Below are 18462 nucleotides of genomic sequence, written 5' to 3'. Positions count from 1 at the left end.
ATGACATGGGAGAGGCTCGGCGGCGGCTGGCAGGTGTTCTGCGTTGGATCAGCAGGGATAACACAGGATGCCCCGCATCACCCCGATCAAACTAGTGCAGCTGCACCCAGTACGCTCCTTGCCAACGGCTCGCAGCTATACAATATATGTTGTATTGGAAATAGCGTAACCAGCAAAAGCATGAGGGTGATTGTTCGCCTATCCTCAATACTGATGAGGTTGTACCTCAGGTACTGTGTTCAGTTTTGGACCCTTTGTTACAAGGAAGACACTGAGGCTCTGGAGTGTGTCTGGAGATGGGCAATGAAGATGTGAGGGGTCTGGAGCACAAGTCATATGAGGAGTAGCTGAGGGAGCTGGGATTGTTCAGTCTGGAGAAGAGGAGGCTCAGGGGAGACCTCATTGCACCCTACAACTACCTGAAGGGAGATGGTGGTGACATGATGGATTGGTGTCTTCTCCCAGGTAACAGTGATAAGACAAGAGGGAATGGCCTCAAGTTGCACCAGGAGAGGTTCAGGTTGGATATTAGGAAAAATTTCTTCCTGAAAAGAGTGGTGGAGCACTGGAAAAGCCTGATCAGGGAAGTGGTGCAGTCACCATCCCTGGAGGTGTTTAAGGAAAGAGTAGATGTGGCACTGAAGGACATGGTTAGTGGGTATGTTCAGGATGGATTGGCAATTGGACTGGATGGCTTTAGTGGTCTTTCCAAACTTAGTGATTTTATGATTCTATGAAAAAAAAAAAAAGAAAAAAAAAGAAAAAAAAGTAGGCTTTATTTTCTAGAAAACAATATATTTATTTGGTTTGGGCTCTGGGACATATCCATCATCTGCTAGATCTTTGTGCCTTGGCCATGCTGCCACTTGTCTGTTCCTCAAATTCAGCTGGGTTCCTCTTCCAGCCCAAAGGATCCAATGAAAGTCAGCCTGCATGGTTGTAACTTGGGGGAGAAATCTGCTCAGTTTTAGGTGGTTGCATAAGAAAACTCAGAAGGACTGATTTCTTCTTTTCAAAGCTGGGAGTACAGCATCAGGTTACTACGCTTCCTCTGAAAGGCACCTGTATGGCAACAGCAGGCCTGACTGGAGAAAGAGACCAAAAACCTACCCACCTTTGTGTAGGTAGGGGGACTTAACAGAGATGATGCACCTTTAGAACCAATGCAATGGCATGTAGAACACCACAGATTTAATGCTTACACACAACGGCATCACTAGAGCTCAGTCCCCAAGCAGGCTGGATATTAAATTGATCAAAGTGGTAATGAAAGTGGGAATTACTCCATCTCAGCTGACACAAGGCAGGTGACCTTATTAAAAAATATGCCAGTGTATTTAATGGGGTAGGGCAGTTTCTTGGGGAATTAATGATTAATGTGGCTATAACTTCGGAGATCTCACAGCTAATGCCACTGGAAAAAGTCTCTCTTCCACTATAAGAAATGGCTGAAATGCTTGGGTTGGGACAGTCTGAATGCAGGTACATAGATTCAGCTGAGAGGTGTCCCATGCAGGTATTGGAAGCTGAGGACTGTGGAAAAGCAAGGGAGCAGGGCAAGCAAACCCAGCACATTTCCTCGCACTCTTCCAACCTCCAATCACTTGCAGTCCAGGGTCTTTCTGTGATGGATGTGTTTGCTGTGTATTCAGGAACAGTCCTCTCTCTTACCAATACACCCAGCTACTCCTTCAGTGCACCTGTGAGTAGAGTGAGCTTCCTGAGATTTACTGAATCATTCAGGTTGATTGGAAAGACCACTGAGCTCATCTAGTCCCACCATCAACCCATCCCTGCCATGCTCACTAACCACATCCCTCTATGCCACACCTACCCTTTTCTTAAACACCTCCAGGGATGCTGACTCCATCACCTCCCTGGGCAGCCTGTGCCACTGCCTCACGACTCTTTACAAGAAGAAATTTCTCCTAACATCCAATCTGAACCTTGTTATCCCAAATCCAGGAAGAAAATTCTCTAAATCCAATGCAGCGTTAGAAAGCAGCATTCCTTTATTCCTCACAATATGTACCAGGCAACTTGATAAACACTCTCAGAGTTCAGGTTCTACATTTAAACAATTAAGACCTACATATGCAGTACTTTGGCATTCATATTCATTCTTTACCACTGATAGATGCTAATGTCCCTCTAGATGCTAATGTCCCTCTGGGCCTGGATGGTAGCAGAGTATAGCAAAACTTTCCCAAACGTAAGCTAAGAGTTCAGGCCAATAAACATGGGCCATGGAACCCATGCTGGGGTTCCAGCTGCCATGTATGGATGGTAAATGGCAAACCCAACAAGAAAGTCCTGGTCTGGGAGAGGCAGTTTTGCTGGAAGGGACCAAACAAGAGAAGTCTGGCTGCAGACACTGAGAATCATATAATCATAGAATGGTTCGCATTGGAAGGGATCTTTAAGAAGCTAAGGAATGAGATGTTGTGCAAAACAGGAGGTTTCCAGTAGTCTTCTAACCTCCTGATAACCTCCAGTAACTCAATACAGGGAGAGCAGATTGTCTCAACTTCTGTAATACCATCAGGAGCTGCTTTGGACCTCATGGGGCCTGGCAATTGCAGTCACTGCCCTTCCCATAAGAGGGCCATAAAATGATTGTGTAAGCTGCAGAACAGGGGACAAAATGAGCACTAGCCTCCACCACCCAAAGCAAGGTCAAACAGAAAGGTGCTTGGGAATGTGAAGCATCTGGAAGCTGGTGGCTTTAGTTCGGTGCTGTTTTGGGTCTAAGACAGCAGATCTAGGAGAGAATTGGGAAAAAGGCATAGGAATGGATATGATAAAGAGCCTGAAGTGCACTGGTTCTAAAGAGGGTGATACTGGTCCAATGGTATGGATGGCAAAGACAGTGGGGGAAAAAAGGCAGACTCTCTTCAGGTCAGAAGCAATACAAAGCAAAAGTCTGGGGCTTACAGTGTGAGATTACCAGCAGACCACTAGAACAGTTTGCTTTTCCCAGACTCCTGGTTATATGAAGAATAGACATTTGCATACAGTAAAGCCTGTGAAGGTAAAATGAGGCAAGGGAAGCTTATCAACCCAGGAGGAGGCTTAGGAAAGTGGTGCTTAGGTGCAACAAAAGGGGTAAAAAGATGGAACAGTCATCAAGCTGTTTTGTGTGAAAAGATATGAGAGGTGGAACACATGAACACAAAAGTAAACTACCACAGATTGAGAATTTAAGTGATTTTTCTTTGTATTTAGGGTGAATGACAAAATTATTGTACAAGCACTTTTTCCCTCCCTGAGTGCTCCTGGACTATTTTGAACTTACTAAAGTTGAAATGTAATGGCAACTAGAAGAGATGACCAGCATATTTCTAAATGATGACAGTGTTCTTTTGTTAGTGTGTTCATACATTTCCTGAGCATGATAGGATCTCCAGGTCAGCTACAGCCAAGCTAGGTAATACAGTAATAGAGACAATCAGAGGAAACGGAGAAGGAAAGGAGCTAGAAAATCACCAGGTCTGGACAAGTATGACCTGTAAAAGCAGCTGAAAAAGTTATGCCTAACCTGCTCCCCAAATCCATCAAAAGAAAATTCCAGCCTCTTCAGACCATCTAATCTACATTCACCTGTTTAGCACTACAAAGCTTCCCTAATGTCTGATCTTCACCTCCACTGATGCTATCTATGCTGATTAGTTCTTCTATCCACAGAGATTGCTGAGAATCATAAAATGATTTGAGTTGGAAGGGACCCTTGAAGACCATCTAGTTCAGCTCCCCTGCAATGAACAGGGACACTACAGCTACATCAGGCTGCTCAGATCCACATCCAGCTTGACCTTGAGTGCTTTCAGGGATAACCATCTATCATTTCAGTCATCCCTCACGGACATTTTCCAGGTCTTTACGGACTTTCTGCTCGTTTCGAACCCAGCAACAAGTTGCAGAGTCAGAACTATGAGCGAAGCAGGCGGCAGCAGGTTGTGGACAGCTGTGCTTTGCAGAGTAGCTTGCTCACAGCCTGCAGGTAGAGTTGTGTTTCTCCCATAACCGCTGAGACGGCTGAGGCTTGACACTGTGCATAGGGGAATTAATTTTGCCCCGGTAACACAGGCCTGTGACTGGCTTCAGATCACATCTGTTAAGTGGTAGTGCACAGTAGAAAACAAAATCTGAAAGCCCCAGTGGCCAGGCTTGATGATCTGAATGGTTCATGTTTGTAATGTTAACAAACAACCAAACATTTACAAAATCCACTGTGAGCCATCTTTGGGCACTCCTCTAGTGCAAATAATAGCTGCATGAGTACATCTGTCCTCTGCTGTACACTGTTATGTACATTAATTTGCATTAACCCTATGAGGAGAGGCTAAGGAAGCTGGGGCTGTTTAGTCTGGGGAAGAGGAGGCTGAGGGGAGACCTTATTGCCCTCTTCCAGTATCAGAAAGTTGCTTACAGTGAGAGTGGGGCAAGTCTCTTCTCACTGGTGACAAGTGACAGGACGAGGGGAAATGGCCTCAAGTTGCACCAGGGCAAGTTTAGGTTGGATGTTAGGAAACACTTCTTTACAGAAAGGGTAGTTAAGTACTAGAATAGGCTCCCCAGGGAGGTGGTTGAATCGCCATCCCTGGATGTGTTTAAGAGCCGTTTGGATGTGGTGCTCAGGGATATGATTTAGTGTAGGGTTGTTAGAGTTAGGGTACTATGGTTAGGCTGTGGTTGGACTTCATGATCTTCAAGGTCTTTTCCAACCTGGATAATTCTATGATTCTATGATTGATTAAGAAACAGCCTTATCTCCATGCCCTTTCACTACCAGTATAATCTGTAAAATGCAGTTGTATTTAACAAAAGAACACCGATTTCTCCATCACAGCTAGCCTGTCCTCTATTGGGATGTGTTTAATTATGACTTGCTTTTCCTGCACAAGAGGATAGATGAAGGAGGAGGAGGATGAGCTCTGCTGCTCCTGAGCAGCTGGTGAGGGGTGGTTTTTCACACAGCTAAGTACAGGTCCCCATTGGAAATTAATTGGAAAAGGAAGCAGAAAAGCACTCTATGTTGGAGCAATTGTGTGTCTAAGTTGAGAATTGTGCTCTGCTGGAGACCAGAAAACTTTACACACTTCTGCCTCCCTTATGTCGAAAAGCCTGCTGTAAATTCAGGCCAAAAATGAAGTTCCCGCAACGTCAGAGGCTCTGTGTTTGAAGCCTGGGAGCACTGCAAGATGATATCAGATGTGACGGTGTGCTGTCTGGCCTTTGCTGTTTGCAGACAGATGTGCTCATGTGCTGCGTGTGATTAGATTACTTGATAGTTTTAGTGAACCGTGTGAGCTGAGCTAGCATTTCCCTTGATGTGTCATTTCATCTCTCCTCCCACTCGCTGCAATCACTGCTGCAATGTGACTGCCCGGTGTCAGCCCTGCGCCTGCCTGGGAGCTCCTTTTCAGGTAGGTTTGTGTTTTCTTCTCTTTAGACAGCCACATTATTGCTGGCTGGCATGCACAGGAATGCCATGGACTGCTCTTAAACAGCAGAGAAGGGAGGGTAGAAGAGGACAGACAGAAACTCCATCTGCTCCTGTGCTGTACTCTGCTTTCTCCTCTCCTGTGTCATACTGTGGATACACATCCTCTAGCTCAGTCAGGGCATATAAGGCACAGGACAGAAAAAACAATGCCAGGCAGAGCTGTTCCAAGAGCTTTGTGAAGAGTGTGCACCTTGCATGGCTCTTAAGAGCAGCACAAGACTGAGGCAGTTTCATTCTGATGCAAGGAGCTAAGGATGGGGAGCACATTTACATGCAGAAGATGTGGTTACCTACACTTCTGAACCAAAAAAAAACCCCAACACAGTGAGGGGAAATTGCTTGCTTGCAGTAGCCTCTCTTGATTTTTAACAGTGGTGCTGATTCAGTCTGCCAGCTTTGTGCATGAGGGATGTGAAGATGAATGTCATTATACAGACATTCCTGTCCTAACAACAGAATAGAAAACTCCAAGTAACCCCAAACAGATAAATAATATGTAATGTTTGTCACTATTAACCTGGGCCAAATAGGAATTTGCAACCATGATGTGCAAAGCCCGTGCAACTCGCTTTTTAATTCGCTAGCAAATTAGCTGAAACCAATTACCTATATTGATTAAGCCAGAAGCAGTTTACTAAGTGCTAACTATATTCCTAGGATAAAAACCCTTGCTGACTGGAAAGGTCTGTTCCCATTCATCCCCAGGGCAGTCATTTCAATAGCTAATCTTACTGTTGAGTGTGTTTCCACTGTGTGAACTGTACTAAAATGTTCTCTAATGCTGCAATGAGAATTGCGACAATGAAGGTCCAGGGGACAATAAAAAGAAGCTGCACTGCAGATCTAAATCAGCGATAGATTTAGTTCTACCAGCACAGGCTCTTCCTACATAGCTTCTGTTGAAAAGCATAGTAAAGTTGATCTCTTCTGCCTACTAACTCTGTTCTTTTTGCATTCAAAATATGCCAAGGTTGAAAATAACCCACGCCAGACCTTTCACAATTCTTAAGCAGCAATGATTGATGAAACTTGGATAGGACAGAAAAAAATGTTTTAATAAATGGAAAAGAAATCAGTTATAGAAGAAGTAAATATGAGGGTATTTTTTTCCTGTCATCTTGCACACAGGTGTTTCATGGCTGTCTGATTCTTTAAGAGGGAGAAATTAAGAGCATAGCCACAAATTGTGTTCAGAGATAACAAAGTATGTGGTGGTGGATGTCCTTTGACAAGTCAGTAATTACATTATACATCTGTTTAATCTTTAGGGTGCTGTGGAGGAACTTCTGTCAACAACACGTTCTCTACTTATGGTGCTCCCACATCAACGATGACTACAGATCTGTATCAAAATCAAGACATTGTCTGGATACTATGCATTGACCTGATGCATGCATTCTCCAGCAAGAACCAAGAACAGGCAGTGAAATGAGCTGTTTGGTGTGTCTGATCTGACTTTGCTGTCTTGATTCTCAGTGTTTCCCTTCTATTTGTTTTCTATGCCATTAATATACATGCACAAAAGTCTCTCAGGAGGCTCAGGTTCTCAGTGAGTTCAAGTTTAGTAGAAGACTGTAAAGCACTCGTTGAAGATTAGTCCTTTCAGAAGGAAAATGCTTGGAAAACATCCTTGGGAAAACACAATTGCACTGAGTACACCACACAGAATCATTATATCACTGGGGTGCTGTCAGCAGAGGAGGCGGCCTTCCCCCTGGCCTACAACATTACTCTGCACAAGGAGTTTGAGACCTTTGAGCGGCTCTTCAGGGCAGTCTACATGCCCCAAAATGTCTACTGCATCCACGTGGATGGCAAGGCGCTGGCTGCTTTGCAGACAGCTGTGAGGCACCTGGTGGGCTGCTTCCCCAACGCCTTCCTCGCCTCCTGCACCGAGCAGGTGGTCTACGGCAGTGTGTCCTGCCTGTGGGCTGACCTACACTGCATGCGGGACCTGCTGGCCTCGGCCGTGCCCTGGCACTACCTGCTCAAAACCTGCGGGCAAGACTTCCCCTTGAAGACCAACGGGGAGATCATCCAGCACCTGAAAGCCTACAGGGGGAAGAACATCACCCCTGGAGTCCTGCCATCAGAACACAAGAATTATCAGGGCTGATTGATAGAGCTTTGAACTGGATTTGAAGGGGGAAAGGGATAAAATCAGACTTGCCATTGATAAGCTATGGGATGGCATGCCAAAATTGGAGGGACTGCATGTCAGTGAGATCCTTCAGTCTGCTCTTCAAGTGCTGAGTACAAGGAAGAAAATTTGAGATGTTTCCACACCAATGTACACAGCATGAGGAACAAGGAAGAGGAGCCAAAGCCTTGTCTCAGTTCCAGAGCTATGATATCACTGGCATAAGCAAAACCTGGCGGGCAGAGCCCTGGAACTGGTGTGTTGTGATAGACAGCACTGAGCCCTTCATCAGGGACAGGCAGGGTAGGCGATGCTGGGAGTGGTTGTGTGTGAGGGAGGGGATGGGCTTTACTGAGCTCCTGGCTGGCAATTGCATGGTTGGGTGCCTCTGAGCAAATAAAGCGGATATCACTGTTCCCCTGCTACAGGCCACCCAGCCAGAATGATGACACTGATGAATTATTCATTAAGGAACTAAGATATAGCTCTAGATCAACCACCCTTAACCTCGTGGGTGACTTCAGCTTCCCAGGTGCAAGTGGGAATTCCACACTGCTAATACATAGAGGTCCAAGAGATTCCAAAAACATCTAAATAATAGCATCTTAAGGTGCTGTTTCTTTATTAAGGGTAAGCTCTAAATGTTTATCGCCCCCAAAAGAGGAAATTTCCTCTCCTCTTTCACTTCTCTTCAGCTTTACACGAGAAGACATACACACAAAACATACGAACTGCTTAATGTGGTTGATTAATGTGTTAGCATTGTTACCCAGCATTTTCTGGTATTATTCTTGTCTCATCCCTACAACCAAAGGATGTGAACAAGATGTTCCTTGAGAGCCACCAGCTCTCAATTGGTTCTGGAATTACTGTTGCAGATAAATAGAAGTTTCAACAAACAGACCTACTATGCTGTTATGGTTTGTTTGTTGTTGTGCCCATCCCTCTCCCCATATATAATTTATCCCGCACTGAGCTTCTTACTACAGCAACTTAATCACCTCAAACTACTTTGTTAACTCTCAGTTCCTCCACTGTTTGTAGAGAGATTCTCGCCATGACCTTCTTAGCAGTGCATGCATCATACTAACACGCCACTGCGGTTGAGTTTTGCCTCCCAGAATTGTTTCTTTTCTTTACATTAATGCCCACCTTTCAAAAGACAGATGTAGACAGAAAGGCAGAAGCTTTTTGTATGATTCCAGTCAGTGACGCTAGTTGAATAAGTGATATTCTCTAGAAGGAAATATTTTGTATCTATGCTTGCAGCATTACTCATATAGCTAACACTTGTTCTTTTGTTTGTATTTTCCACTCTTTTAATGAGGTTTCCCGTTTGAGCAAACACTTCTTGTAGAAATGAAGTATAAAAAAGGGGATTTTCCTGTAACTGTTATTGAGTCTTATGCCCACAAAGCTGTTGCAATCTCATAATCAAAACCATTGTCTGTTGCAATATCTACTTAAGGAAGATGTTGCAACGTAATGGCAGCAAATACACCTGCCTTATGGCAGAATTTCCAGAAAAAAATATTCTTGTCCTGTATCTTCCATTCAGAAGTTGCAGTTTATCACAAAACATATGATTAAAATATGGTTAAGTCCAGATGCAGTCTTTAGCCACTGGAATTTAAGCGTTGCTTAACACTAGTGCAAATTTTCTCCTATTGAGGCCAAACTGCTTCACAGCCAATCTTTTGCTTTGCACTACTTAGTGATGACCGAGTAAGGAAGGCCATGACCAAGAAGGCTTTCTGAAAAGCCACAGCTACTAAATGGACCTGCACTTCTTTGCCTGACTCCCCAGTGTCCTTGTATCTATCACACACTGGTGTAACAGGGTTCAGCAGGCTGCTCTTTGAAAAGCAGAAGCAGATTACAGCACTTCAAGGAAGTATTTCCATCTAAACACAAACTCATCTGACCACAATGAAAGTTGTGCTGCATGTGTTGAGAGACAAACCCTGCAGCCAGCTGCATGCCTGGGCAGCAGAACTGGAAGACACTAGAGCCATGCCCTCATGGGTGCTGGTAAAGAGGGCATGACCTGAGCAGCCCTTAGGCTGAGAGCTCAGCTTCTCTAAGGCAAGACCATGACCCTGACAAGTTGCCAAAACTATTTTATGAGTAAGTAAAAGCTCAGAAAAAAAACTGCATCAAAACATACTGTCAAATGAAGCTACAGTTACTGGAATGGAGAATGTTTCCTTATTATTCACCAGATGAATTTCAGCAAGAGGTGCAGCTTAGCTGTTTTATGATAGCCAGCAGCCCAACTGCTTGAGCAGACAGCATGCAACGCCTCAACTCAGTCCGCTGCCTTCAATGAAGCGAGTCTCAATATCCTTCTGTTCCCGAGTTTAATTTCCTTCTCAAAGAGCTCTGAGGTCTGCTTTTAAGCTCAACAATCTTGACTTTATGTTACATCCCACCCTTGCCTACCTGGTTTACAGTTCTAGAACCTAGATTGGCACTACAAAGACAGATCCCCTCCAGCATCAGTGAGATGGTCACCCCCCAGGTGCTCAAGGCTCCTCCACCTCATAACCTGACCCTCTACTTTGGTTCCGCATACATTGCGATCACTCAGCCCTTTGTAGAGTTTGTGCTGCAAGACCCGCATGCCATCGACTTGCTGGCGTGGTCTGAGGACACCTACAGCCCCGATGAGCACTTCTGGGTGATGCTCAACAGGATCCCAGGTAGGCTGTGGGGTCCTGTCTAGGCATCCAGAACCCTGGGATGTTCTTGGTATTAATCTCACTAAAACAGACCAATGGCATTAACTTTCCATTGCAGAGTGCCAGCTGATTGTGTTGGTCACCACAGCTCTCTTCATCATGGAGGTTATAGCAGGCTGCATTGATGTTTGAGCTGTCTATATTAAGGTCTTCCTGGTGTCTTTGAAGAGTGGAAATGGACAATCCCTGCCTTGAGGCATGACTCTGTTTTGCCATATTAGCTCTTTAGTCCCATGTGTACGTATTGCAGGTAATATCTTTATGCTGCAAAAGCCACTGTAGGGATTTGTGAATTTTCAGATCCAACTTACAGTACAGGTACTGCACACTTTTGCTTATGGAAGAGAGGGTGTGCATATCTTGCTTCAAGCCTAGAGTGTTTCCCAAACATAAATACCTGGCCTCAAAATCCAGCAGAAATTACTATCATCCTCAAAATTTTACAGAATCACCCAAGGTGATTTGTACACTGTTTCACTGTTTTGAATGGATTTATGAAGTGTGTCTTAATCAGCCTGATATGCTGGGTGAGGGTACAGAAGGATTTTCTGTGCATCAGCCTATAAAGCACAAGAGGAAAGCTTGGATCAGTTGATGGTGCAGAAGTGTGTAAGCTCATCTCCTTCTGTAAAGAGAGCTGCAAATGAGGAAGCACAAATCGCTATTGAAGACTGACTACTAGCTTGACTTTGACACATTGGTTAGATCCTGGAACTACAGGTAGAGGACTTGGAATTTCAGGGTAAATCAGGCAGCCTTTCATCCTGTGGCATTTCCATCTGAATATGAGTTTATGTGTGCACTGCAGAAATGCAAAAGCAGTGGCTCAATTTGTGTAACATATGGATGTCTTTCTTGATTATACCTGGTAGTGGTGCAAGAAGGAAAGGAAGTGGACTCCTTCTTAGAGCCAGCGTGTACAAATCAACACGTATTGGGATTTGAATGGCACAAAGAAAAACAACCAAAAAAGAGAGAGAGAAAAGGAGAATCTTAGCTGAGAAGCATATTTTGTTGTGTCCTGTGCTTGAGGTCAATGTTTGAAACCAGAGCATGTTTTCCCTGACTCCAGACCTGTGTCTGTGAGAGAAGTGTGCTCAGCACAGTGCTTTGAGATGCTGCTTGGCGGGGAGGAGTGGGCTTTGCTTCCCAAGTGGTGTTTTGCAGCCATCAGAATGCACTGGTGGGTTGTGAATTCAGCCACAACTGACTGGAAAACCGGGTCAGCACCTCCAGCACCTTTACTTTCATTTCTTCCCTTGGTGCGTACTTCAAATTCACTTATTTTGCTGTAGGTGCTTTCAGATTCCTGACACATATATGGGTGATCCAAGCTGCCTGAGGAGAGAGATGAATAAAAGTAGAGTGAGGAGCTCACACCTGAGTTTATATTAATGATTACCACCAGCATAACTCTTCAGACAAACTGTTCTATAAAAAAGATCCCGAAAACAACTTCTGAATATGAAATCAATTGGTAAAGATTTGACAAAGAACCAATTTTTAAGTGCTGAGCTACGTTATTCCTTACTCTTTAATTAACTTACAAAAATGCCTAGTTTACTTAATTTGAGAGCTGGCGAATAATGTGAAGTCAGTCATTTTGTATTCCTAGAAGGCAGTGCCTCCCGTTGTTTTTGTGGATGTCCCGAGGTTGTTCCTGTTTTGTCACTCATCTTTCTGCTTTCCCACAGCGTCAGCATTTTCCAAGCTTTATCATCACACCACGCTTACTGCCAGCTCTTGTGAACAGGTTTCTAATATGGAATGACAACGCGTGTCCCAGGCCGTTTGAAGAGTGTATCCCCTGCCATCGCTGCCTCTTGTTGTCTTTTATGAAGCGTTGTCTCTACGTGAATGCTTTCTGCAAAAGAATAACATGCTCTGAGATTTCCCCAGGACAAAAATCTCACTTTGGCATGCTATTCTGTTTTGTTTCATTTGATAATAGCCTGGTACGCAATGGAGGAGAAACGAGATGATTGTGATGCTCTGCTTACTGCTGGCAGGTATCTCTGTTTACTGCTGCATTATACAGTCAGTATAAATGATGGCTAATAATGCAAAAATCATATAGATGATTCCATAGAAAGCTTCATGGTTCCCTCCATGCCATTCAGATAATTGCTTCCTTAAAAAGGAAAACAGGAGGACGTAAGAATAAAAGTCTTTGAATATCCCCATTAAAAAACTGAAAGGAAAGTACTCAAAACAGTCCATCTGTTAAAGCAGTTTAACTGTTGCTTTAGTTACTGTTAGATTAATTGCAGTTAATAGATAACCAGAGGTTATTAATCTGTGGGAATTATAATAATATTGCTGCAACCCAAAAGGCCCCCAGGGGAGGGAGCTGCAGGTTGCAACTGCCTCATGGTGCGTGGGGAGCAGCAAGGGTGATGTAAATCCTCTTCTCCCTGACCAGTGCTACTAGTCATTGCTGTTACTTCTACTGCACTTGTTAAAGCTCTTGAATTGCAAGTACTCCTCAATAGTAACACTAAACTCCTTGCATTTGAGCAAATTACTCTTTTCCTCTTGTAGCAGAAATGATAAGTCATGGCTTGAACCAGCGATTGAGCACCTGGTAGGAAAGCTGGGCCAACCCAGGGGAGCTCAAGTGCAAGCAACACAAGCAATGCACCTGAGTAATTGGAAGGGGTGGAGCCAGGATCCATCCCCTCCCAGACCTCATTTATGGGTTGGCAGTGGAAATAGGGGTGACTTGCTGAAGGTCTCTGCTTACCTGAGGCCTTTTGGAAGTAAGCTGTTTCTTTCCTTTATTTTTGTGGCTGCTGCATTTAAACAAGCTCTCCCTTACTGCAGGGATCTTGTTGTCATTGCTGTGCTTTCCATTGTATTACATCTCTGTTTTCAGCTTCGTTGGGAGAATGCAAAAGCAACATCTGTGATTTTTGTACCTGCTGTTGTACTTTTGGCTCCCCAAATGTTGTCTCTTTTGCCATTTGATAATCCAGGTGTGATGCTATGGTGATTACTTGCTGGGCAGTGTAGACTAAAATATGTTCATCTTTTTTTCCAACCAGGTAAGTAATTTATGGGCAAGAGTTCTTATTGCAGTGAGAAGCTAGTGCTTTTCTAGCTTTTCTTAGCAAAGTGGTTTGTGCATTGGGAATCTTCCATTACTGACCTGAATACAATATTGCAATGCAGATCAGGTGTAGAGGTTTTCCTAGCTATAAGTATCCAACTACCTCTTGCATTCAAAAGCCAATGCTTCATCTCATGGCAGTGATCTGTTTGTTACAACCTGGAGTTGATGGTAATGAATTTCCCTTGACTTATAACAAACTTAGAAGCCAGGTGTTGGCTGATGCATGCAGCTGTGCTTTTTATCCCAGTTGCATGGAGAAAGGTCCTCGGGAGGAGACATACATCATACATACAGATGTTCATAAGAGAGACAGTGTTATTTTCTGTTACCTAATTGCAGGTGTCCCTGGGTCCATGCCCAATGCGTCATGGGAAGGTGACCTGAAAGCAGTGAAGTGGATTGACAAGGAAGACATTCATGGAGGTTGTCATGGTAATGTGTATATTCTTCCTCAGTTCTTCTTATTCATCTAGTGGAAAAACTTGACTTTTTCCAGTAGCCCTATGTAATGCAAGTCAGTCCTTAAGCAGCAGTTTATCAGAGATAAGACATTGCAAGGATCTTCCTTTGTCCTTAGGCAGTGGATAACAGTAGCCACATTAAACTCAGAAATTATGCTTATTATTTACTCATCAGTAACTTCCTTTATGTCTTTCTGTTGTTCGTACTTATTCACACTGTGTGCAGACACCTTTTAGGCTGTGGTGTAGATTTGTAGTGGTTTTGCAGATAAAACTTCTCCAAAGAAAGTTCTGGATCCTTAAGCATGCCTGTAGAAAGAAATCCAGGTTCTGACATTTCTTATCTATCTGTTTTTAATTTGGCAGGCCATTATGTCAGAGGAATTTGTGTATATGGAACAGGTGACCTCAAGTGGCTTTTAAACTCCACCTATATGTTTGCAAATAAGTTTGAGCTCAGAACATACCCGCTGATTGTGGAGTGCCTGGAGCTGAGACATCGAAAGAGGACCTTGGCACAGAGTGAAGCTGAAGTGGAACCAAACTGGTATTTCTAGCTAGCGAAAATCCAGGATGCATCAACAAAAGTGGTCAGAATTACAGCAAAAATCGAACTTCTGCTTTGCTGGAAGCACACATTTATCCAGCAGGTTTCTTTAGGATGTGAGATAGGTGCAGCTCAGGTAAGCAGAAAGGTAACAAGTCACAGTGAGCCAGACATTAAAAACAGGAACACAATTGGTGGCCATACATGCAGCTGCTGCTTAGTCAAAGATAGAGGAATTAAGTGCACCAGGGAATTAATGGAAATAGAAGGAAGATGTTATGCTGCCTGGGTTTTAACTGTTCTTTAAACATCTGTTGGTTCCAGGTTTGTAGGAGAACACAGCACTTCTTTGCTATGTGAATAGTTGTGAATAGAACTGATAGGCTTTCAGGCACAGGAGCTTTTCATGAAAGATAAGGGCTTACTTATTTGTTTTACTTGGCCAACTAATAGAGCTGGAAACTGACTGCCACGCAGACTTTTGGCCTGCCAGTGTCATGTTTTGATACGGATTGGGCTTTTTTTCCAAGTTTACTTCTTTTTGAGTGGTTAACACAGACTTAACATTGAGGCCTGTATTTCTTTCCCGTTTACAGCCGCTAGAGGGAGGCTGTCAAATAGCTGATCTGATTCTCCTCCCTAAGTCTATTTAACCCTTCAGCATACTAGGAAAGTTGCAGAGGGGTCAGTCACTGAGCATCAAGTTAACTACCACCTTCATTAAACCACTGTTAACTTCAAGCGTCCTTTAACGGCGTTACTGTTGTTCAGCAAATAAACCCTTTAGTTCTCATTGTGCGACTGTTCTTTGGGGCATACCGCCTGCCTCAGCAGCTTCCTCACTTAAACAACAGGGAGGTGAGAGGGGGAAAAATAGAACTTGCGGGCAGCCAAGCCCATGAAATACACCCAGATCAGCGGCCCTAACAGACTCGGCCTATAGCACCGCCCGAGGCCGGAACTCCGTGAGGAGCCGCTCCGCCCCGCAGCACGCCGGGAAGCGCGGCGACAAGGTCAGTGCGGGCCGGTGGCCAACGGCCCCTTTACCATTACAACTACCAGCCGCCGGCGGAGGGGCACCGCAGATGGAGTACGACTGGGTCGGCTTCGGGTATGCGGCGCTTTTGGCCTACGGGGGCATCATGGGCTACGTCAAGGCAGGTAGGACCGCTGTTTGTGCTGGGGAAGGGTCGGGTGTTTGGAGTGTGGGGTTCTGCCCTTTAAAGGGGCTGGCTGCCTGCTTGAGCGGAGGCAGGGCTGTGAAGTATCTTATTAGTTGAAAACTAAATACGAGCTGTGATGTTTCTTGCTTTCTTTCTTGAAGGCAGCGTCCCGTCCCTTTCTGCCGGCCTTTTCTTTGGTGGCCTGGCAGGACTGGGTGCGTACCAGCAGTCCAAAGACCCGAAAAACATATGGCTTTCCCTTGGTAAGTGCTTGGTGCCTTAAGTATTAAGCCTGACTGTAGGCAGTTCGAGCAGTGCCGGTTTGTGTAGCCTGTTCCAACTGACTTGTGTCCCTTTATGTATACAAGCACTGTATACGAGGGCTGCCTGCTCATAGTAGGGAAGTATTTGTGCCAGAACACCACCAGCTCCTTATTGTGTTGTCTCTTGTGGCTACGCTGGGTGACAGCTGTGTATCCCCACAGCCAGGTGAGGCACTGTGTTAAATTAATTCAGGCACAGGGGGCTCGTGTGGAAAACCAGCTGCAAAGGAGCGTTGTGAGCATAAGAAAATGTACACTGTGGAAGGGAGTGTGAAATCTACAAATTAAAGGAGGGAATGAGCTGTTCTCTATTGCTTGTCCCACTTCTGTTGCTTACAATAGATGGGACAAGAAGCTGTGGGCTTAGCTTGCAGCAGACCTTTTAAGGGAAGCAAAACAACATAAAACAGTAGTGGAAGGTGTTGGGAAATACTGGAAGAGATCAGGTGAACCTAAGAGAGCTTCTGTTGCTTCAGGGCTTCAGTAACTAGTCAGGCCAGTGCTGGTGAGGAGCTGGTCACACCTGTGTGCTCTAGGCTGACCTCTTACAGCTCTGCAACCACATCAAAGCATTATTAGCATTCTGGTGTTAGAGGGATTTAAGGCTGCTTACAAACAGCAGGTCATGCAGTGTGCTGAAGGGTTTTGTGCGATCCCTGGCAAACACTAAAGAGGACTGTGTGGTGAGTAGAAAATGAGGTGCAACACATGGCTCTACATGAAGCACAGCTTCTGTTTGTGGTGTGTAGTAGGAATGGCCATGCATCTCCTGCACCAGTTTTTAGTCAGTGTAGTGAGAGAGATAAGTTGCCTCTGTACTTCCTGATTTTTGGACACAGAGGGTGTGAGGGTGTGAGACACTGGAACAGGTTGCCCAGAGAGGTTGTGAATGCTTCTTTCCCTTGAAGCATTCAAGGCCAGGCTGGATGGGGCTTTGAACAACCTGGTCTGGTGGAAGGTGTCCCTGCCTATAGCAGGGGGCTGGAACTGGATGTTCTTAGAGGCCCCTTCCAACCCAAACCATTCTATGATCAGTCCATGATTTTATTTTCTGCATCCTCCTGTGATTTGCAGCTGAGGTAGAATAGTTGCTTTTGAAAGGAGGCGAGACATATAGACCTGTTGGGACTGGTAGGTGCATAGCAGCATTGTAGTGCTGTGCTGGCTCTTCAGACCTACTTCCCTGCAACCATTCTGACTGGGCTTCTCTTTTATCAGTGGCATCTGGAACCTTGTCTGCTATCATGGGGATGAGATATTACAACACCAGGAAACCAATGACTGGGATCGTTGCTGGTGCCAGGTACTCACATCTTGTGTTATTGTCTGTATTTTTTGAATAAGTGTTTTATTTAACTTACACACTGATTATATTGCATATAGTTCAAGAACATATATATCTCAAGAATATATTGCATATATTGTTCAAGAAACATTTAAATGTTGCACTGAGGGATGTGGTTTAGTGAGAAATATGGGTGGTAAGTAGACAGTTGGTCTGGATCATCTTGGAGGAGGTTTTTACCAACCTTGGTCATTCTGTGATCCAGTCTTTTAAATATTACATGGTAAGTTGTGTGGAAAAATGAAATCTTCTCCCTATCAAAATGAATTGGAATGTTTTCTTCTGTGGTGTTCTTTGAGAATTTCCCCCCATCCTTCCCTTTTGTTTCTTCTTTCCTTCTTCCTTTCTTCTAACAAATATTCTGTTTAACAGTTTACTGATGGTTGGACGACTTGGCTTGATGATGATGGAAAAGCCACTCGGGCCATAAGTGAACATCACACCACCTGAAGATACGTGACTAAGAAGCCTGCAACTGCCGCTGCCTGAACGCACTATATAAAAAACATAACAGACACTGCTGTCTATGCACTGTTCTTCATATTCTTATGCATATCTCTTTAAATGAGAGAAATTGAGAGCCCTTGTTATGTCTTCCAAAGTGGTATTTGTCTCAACAGCTGCACTATGAAGCAGGAAAATGAGTGTAGGATTAGTTCAGCTTCTGGTCCTGCTTTTCACTGTATGTAAAAGCCTCTTGGCCCTTGCGGGCAGACAGTTGCAGGAATGAAGCTTACATATACATCTGGACTTGTCCTTCTAAAACTCATTAGACTGCTGAAACAATGGGACTCAGGTTGGACTAGATGATCTTGGAGGTCTTTTCCAACATAGATGATTCTAAAATGCCAACTTATCATTAGTATTTCCTATAACATATGAGCTTTTTGTCACTTTCCCCTCCCACTTCCCTGCTACCATATCTGGTCATCACGTTGTCAATCAGGGACTTTGTTTTTCTAGCACTGTGTTAGAACCTTGGCCTAAAAACAATCATGGAGCAGGGGGTTGAGTTTCTACTGTATTGCCATCAAAGTAAACCTGTTACTTGAAATTATTTATAACCAAAAGTGCCCAACTGAATGTAATTAATTTGATTTCTAGAGACTATTCTTTGTAAGAGA

At 44.3% G+C, this 18462-nt stretch overlaps 2 protein-coding genes across 2 annotated transcripts; both read left to right on the top strand.

Moving 5' to 3' along the window:
• On the top strand, positions 1–14654 carry GCNT2 (glucosaminyl (N-acetyl) transferase 2 (I blood group)). The gene is given in 10 exon segments (XM_085539222.1): positions 1–230; positions 1059–1120; positions 1611–1702; positions 2156–2212; positions 3370–3427; positions 3874–4000; positions 6956–7608; positions 10109–10348; positions 13839–13931; positions 14327–14654. Coding segments are annotated over 10 exon segments (1803 nt in total). The 3' UTR covers positions 14518–14654.
• An 848-nt stretch (positions 14655–15502) lies between these two features.
• On the top strand, positions 15503–17855 carry LOC107309649 (transmembrane protein 14C-like). The gene is made up of 4 exons (XM_015854613.3): positions 15503–15668; positions 15832–15933; positions 17212–17296; positions 17711–17855. Exons 1-4 carry the CDS (start codon positions 15593–15595, stop codon positions 17766–17768), a joined length of 321 nt encoding a protein of 106 aa, XP_015710099.1. The 5' UTR covers positions 15503–15592; the 3' UTR covers positions 17769–17855.
• Positions 17856–18462: the final 607 nt, after the last annotated feature.

The sequence above is a fragment of the Coturnix japonica genome, chromosome 2 (assembly GCF_054131305.1).
Source record: "Coturnix japonica strain WE chromosome 2, WE-NBRP24, whole genome shotgun sequence".
Taxonomy (NCBI): Eukaryota; Metazoa; Chordata; class Aves; order Galliformes; family Phasianidae; genus Coturnix; species Coturnix japonica.
Note: the sequence above shows the minus strand (reverse complement) of the source record. Positions and strands in the feature narration are given on the sequence as shown.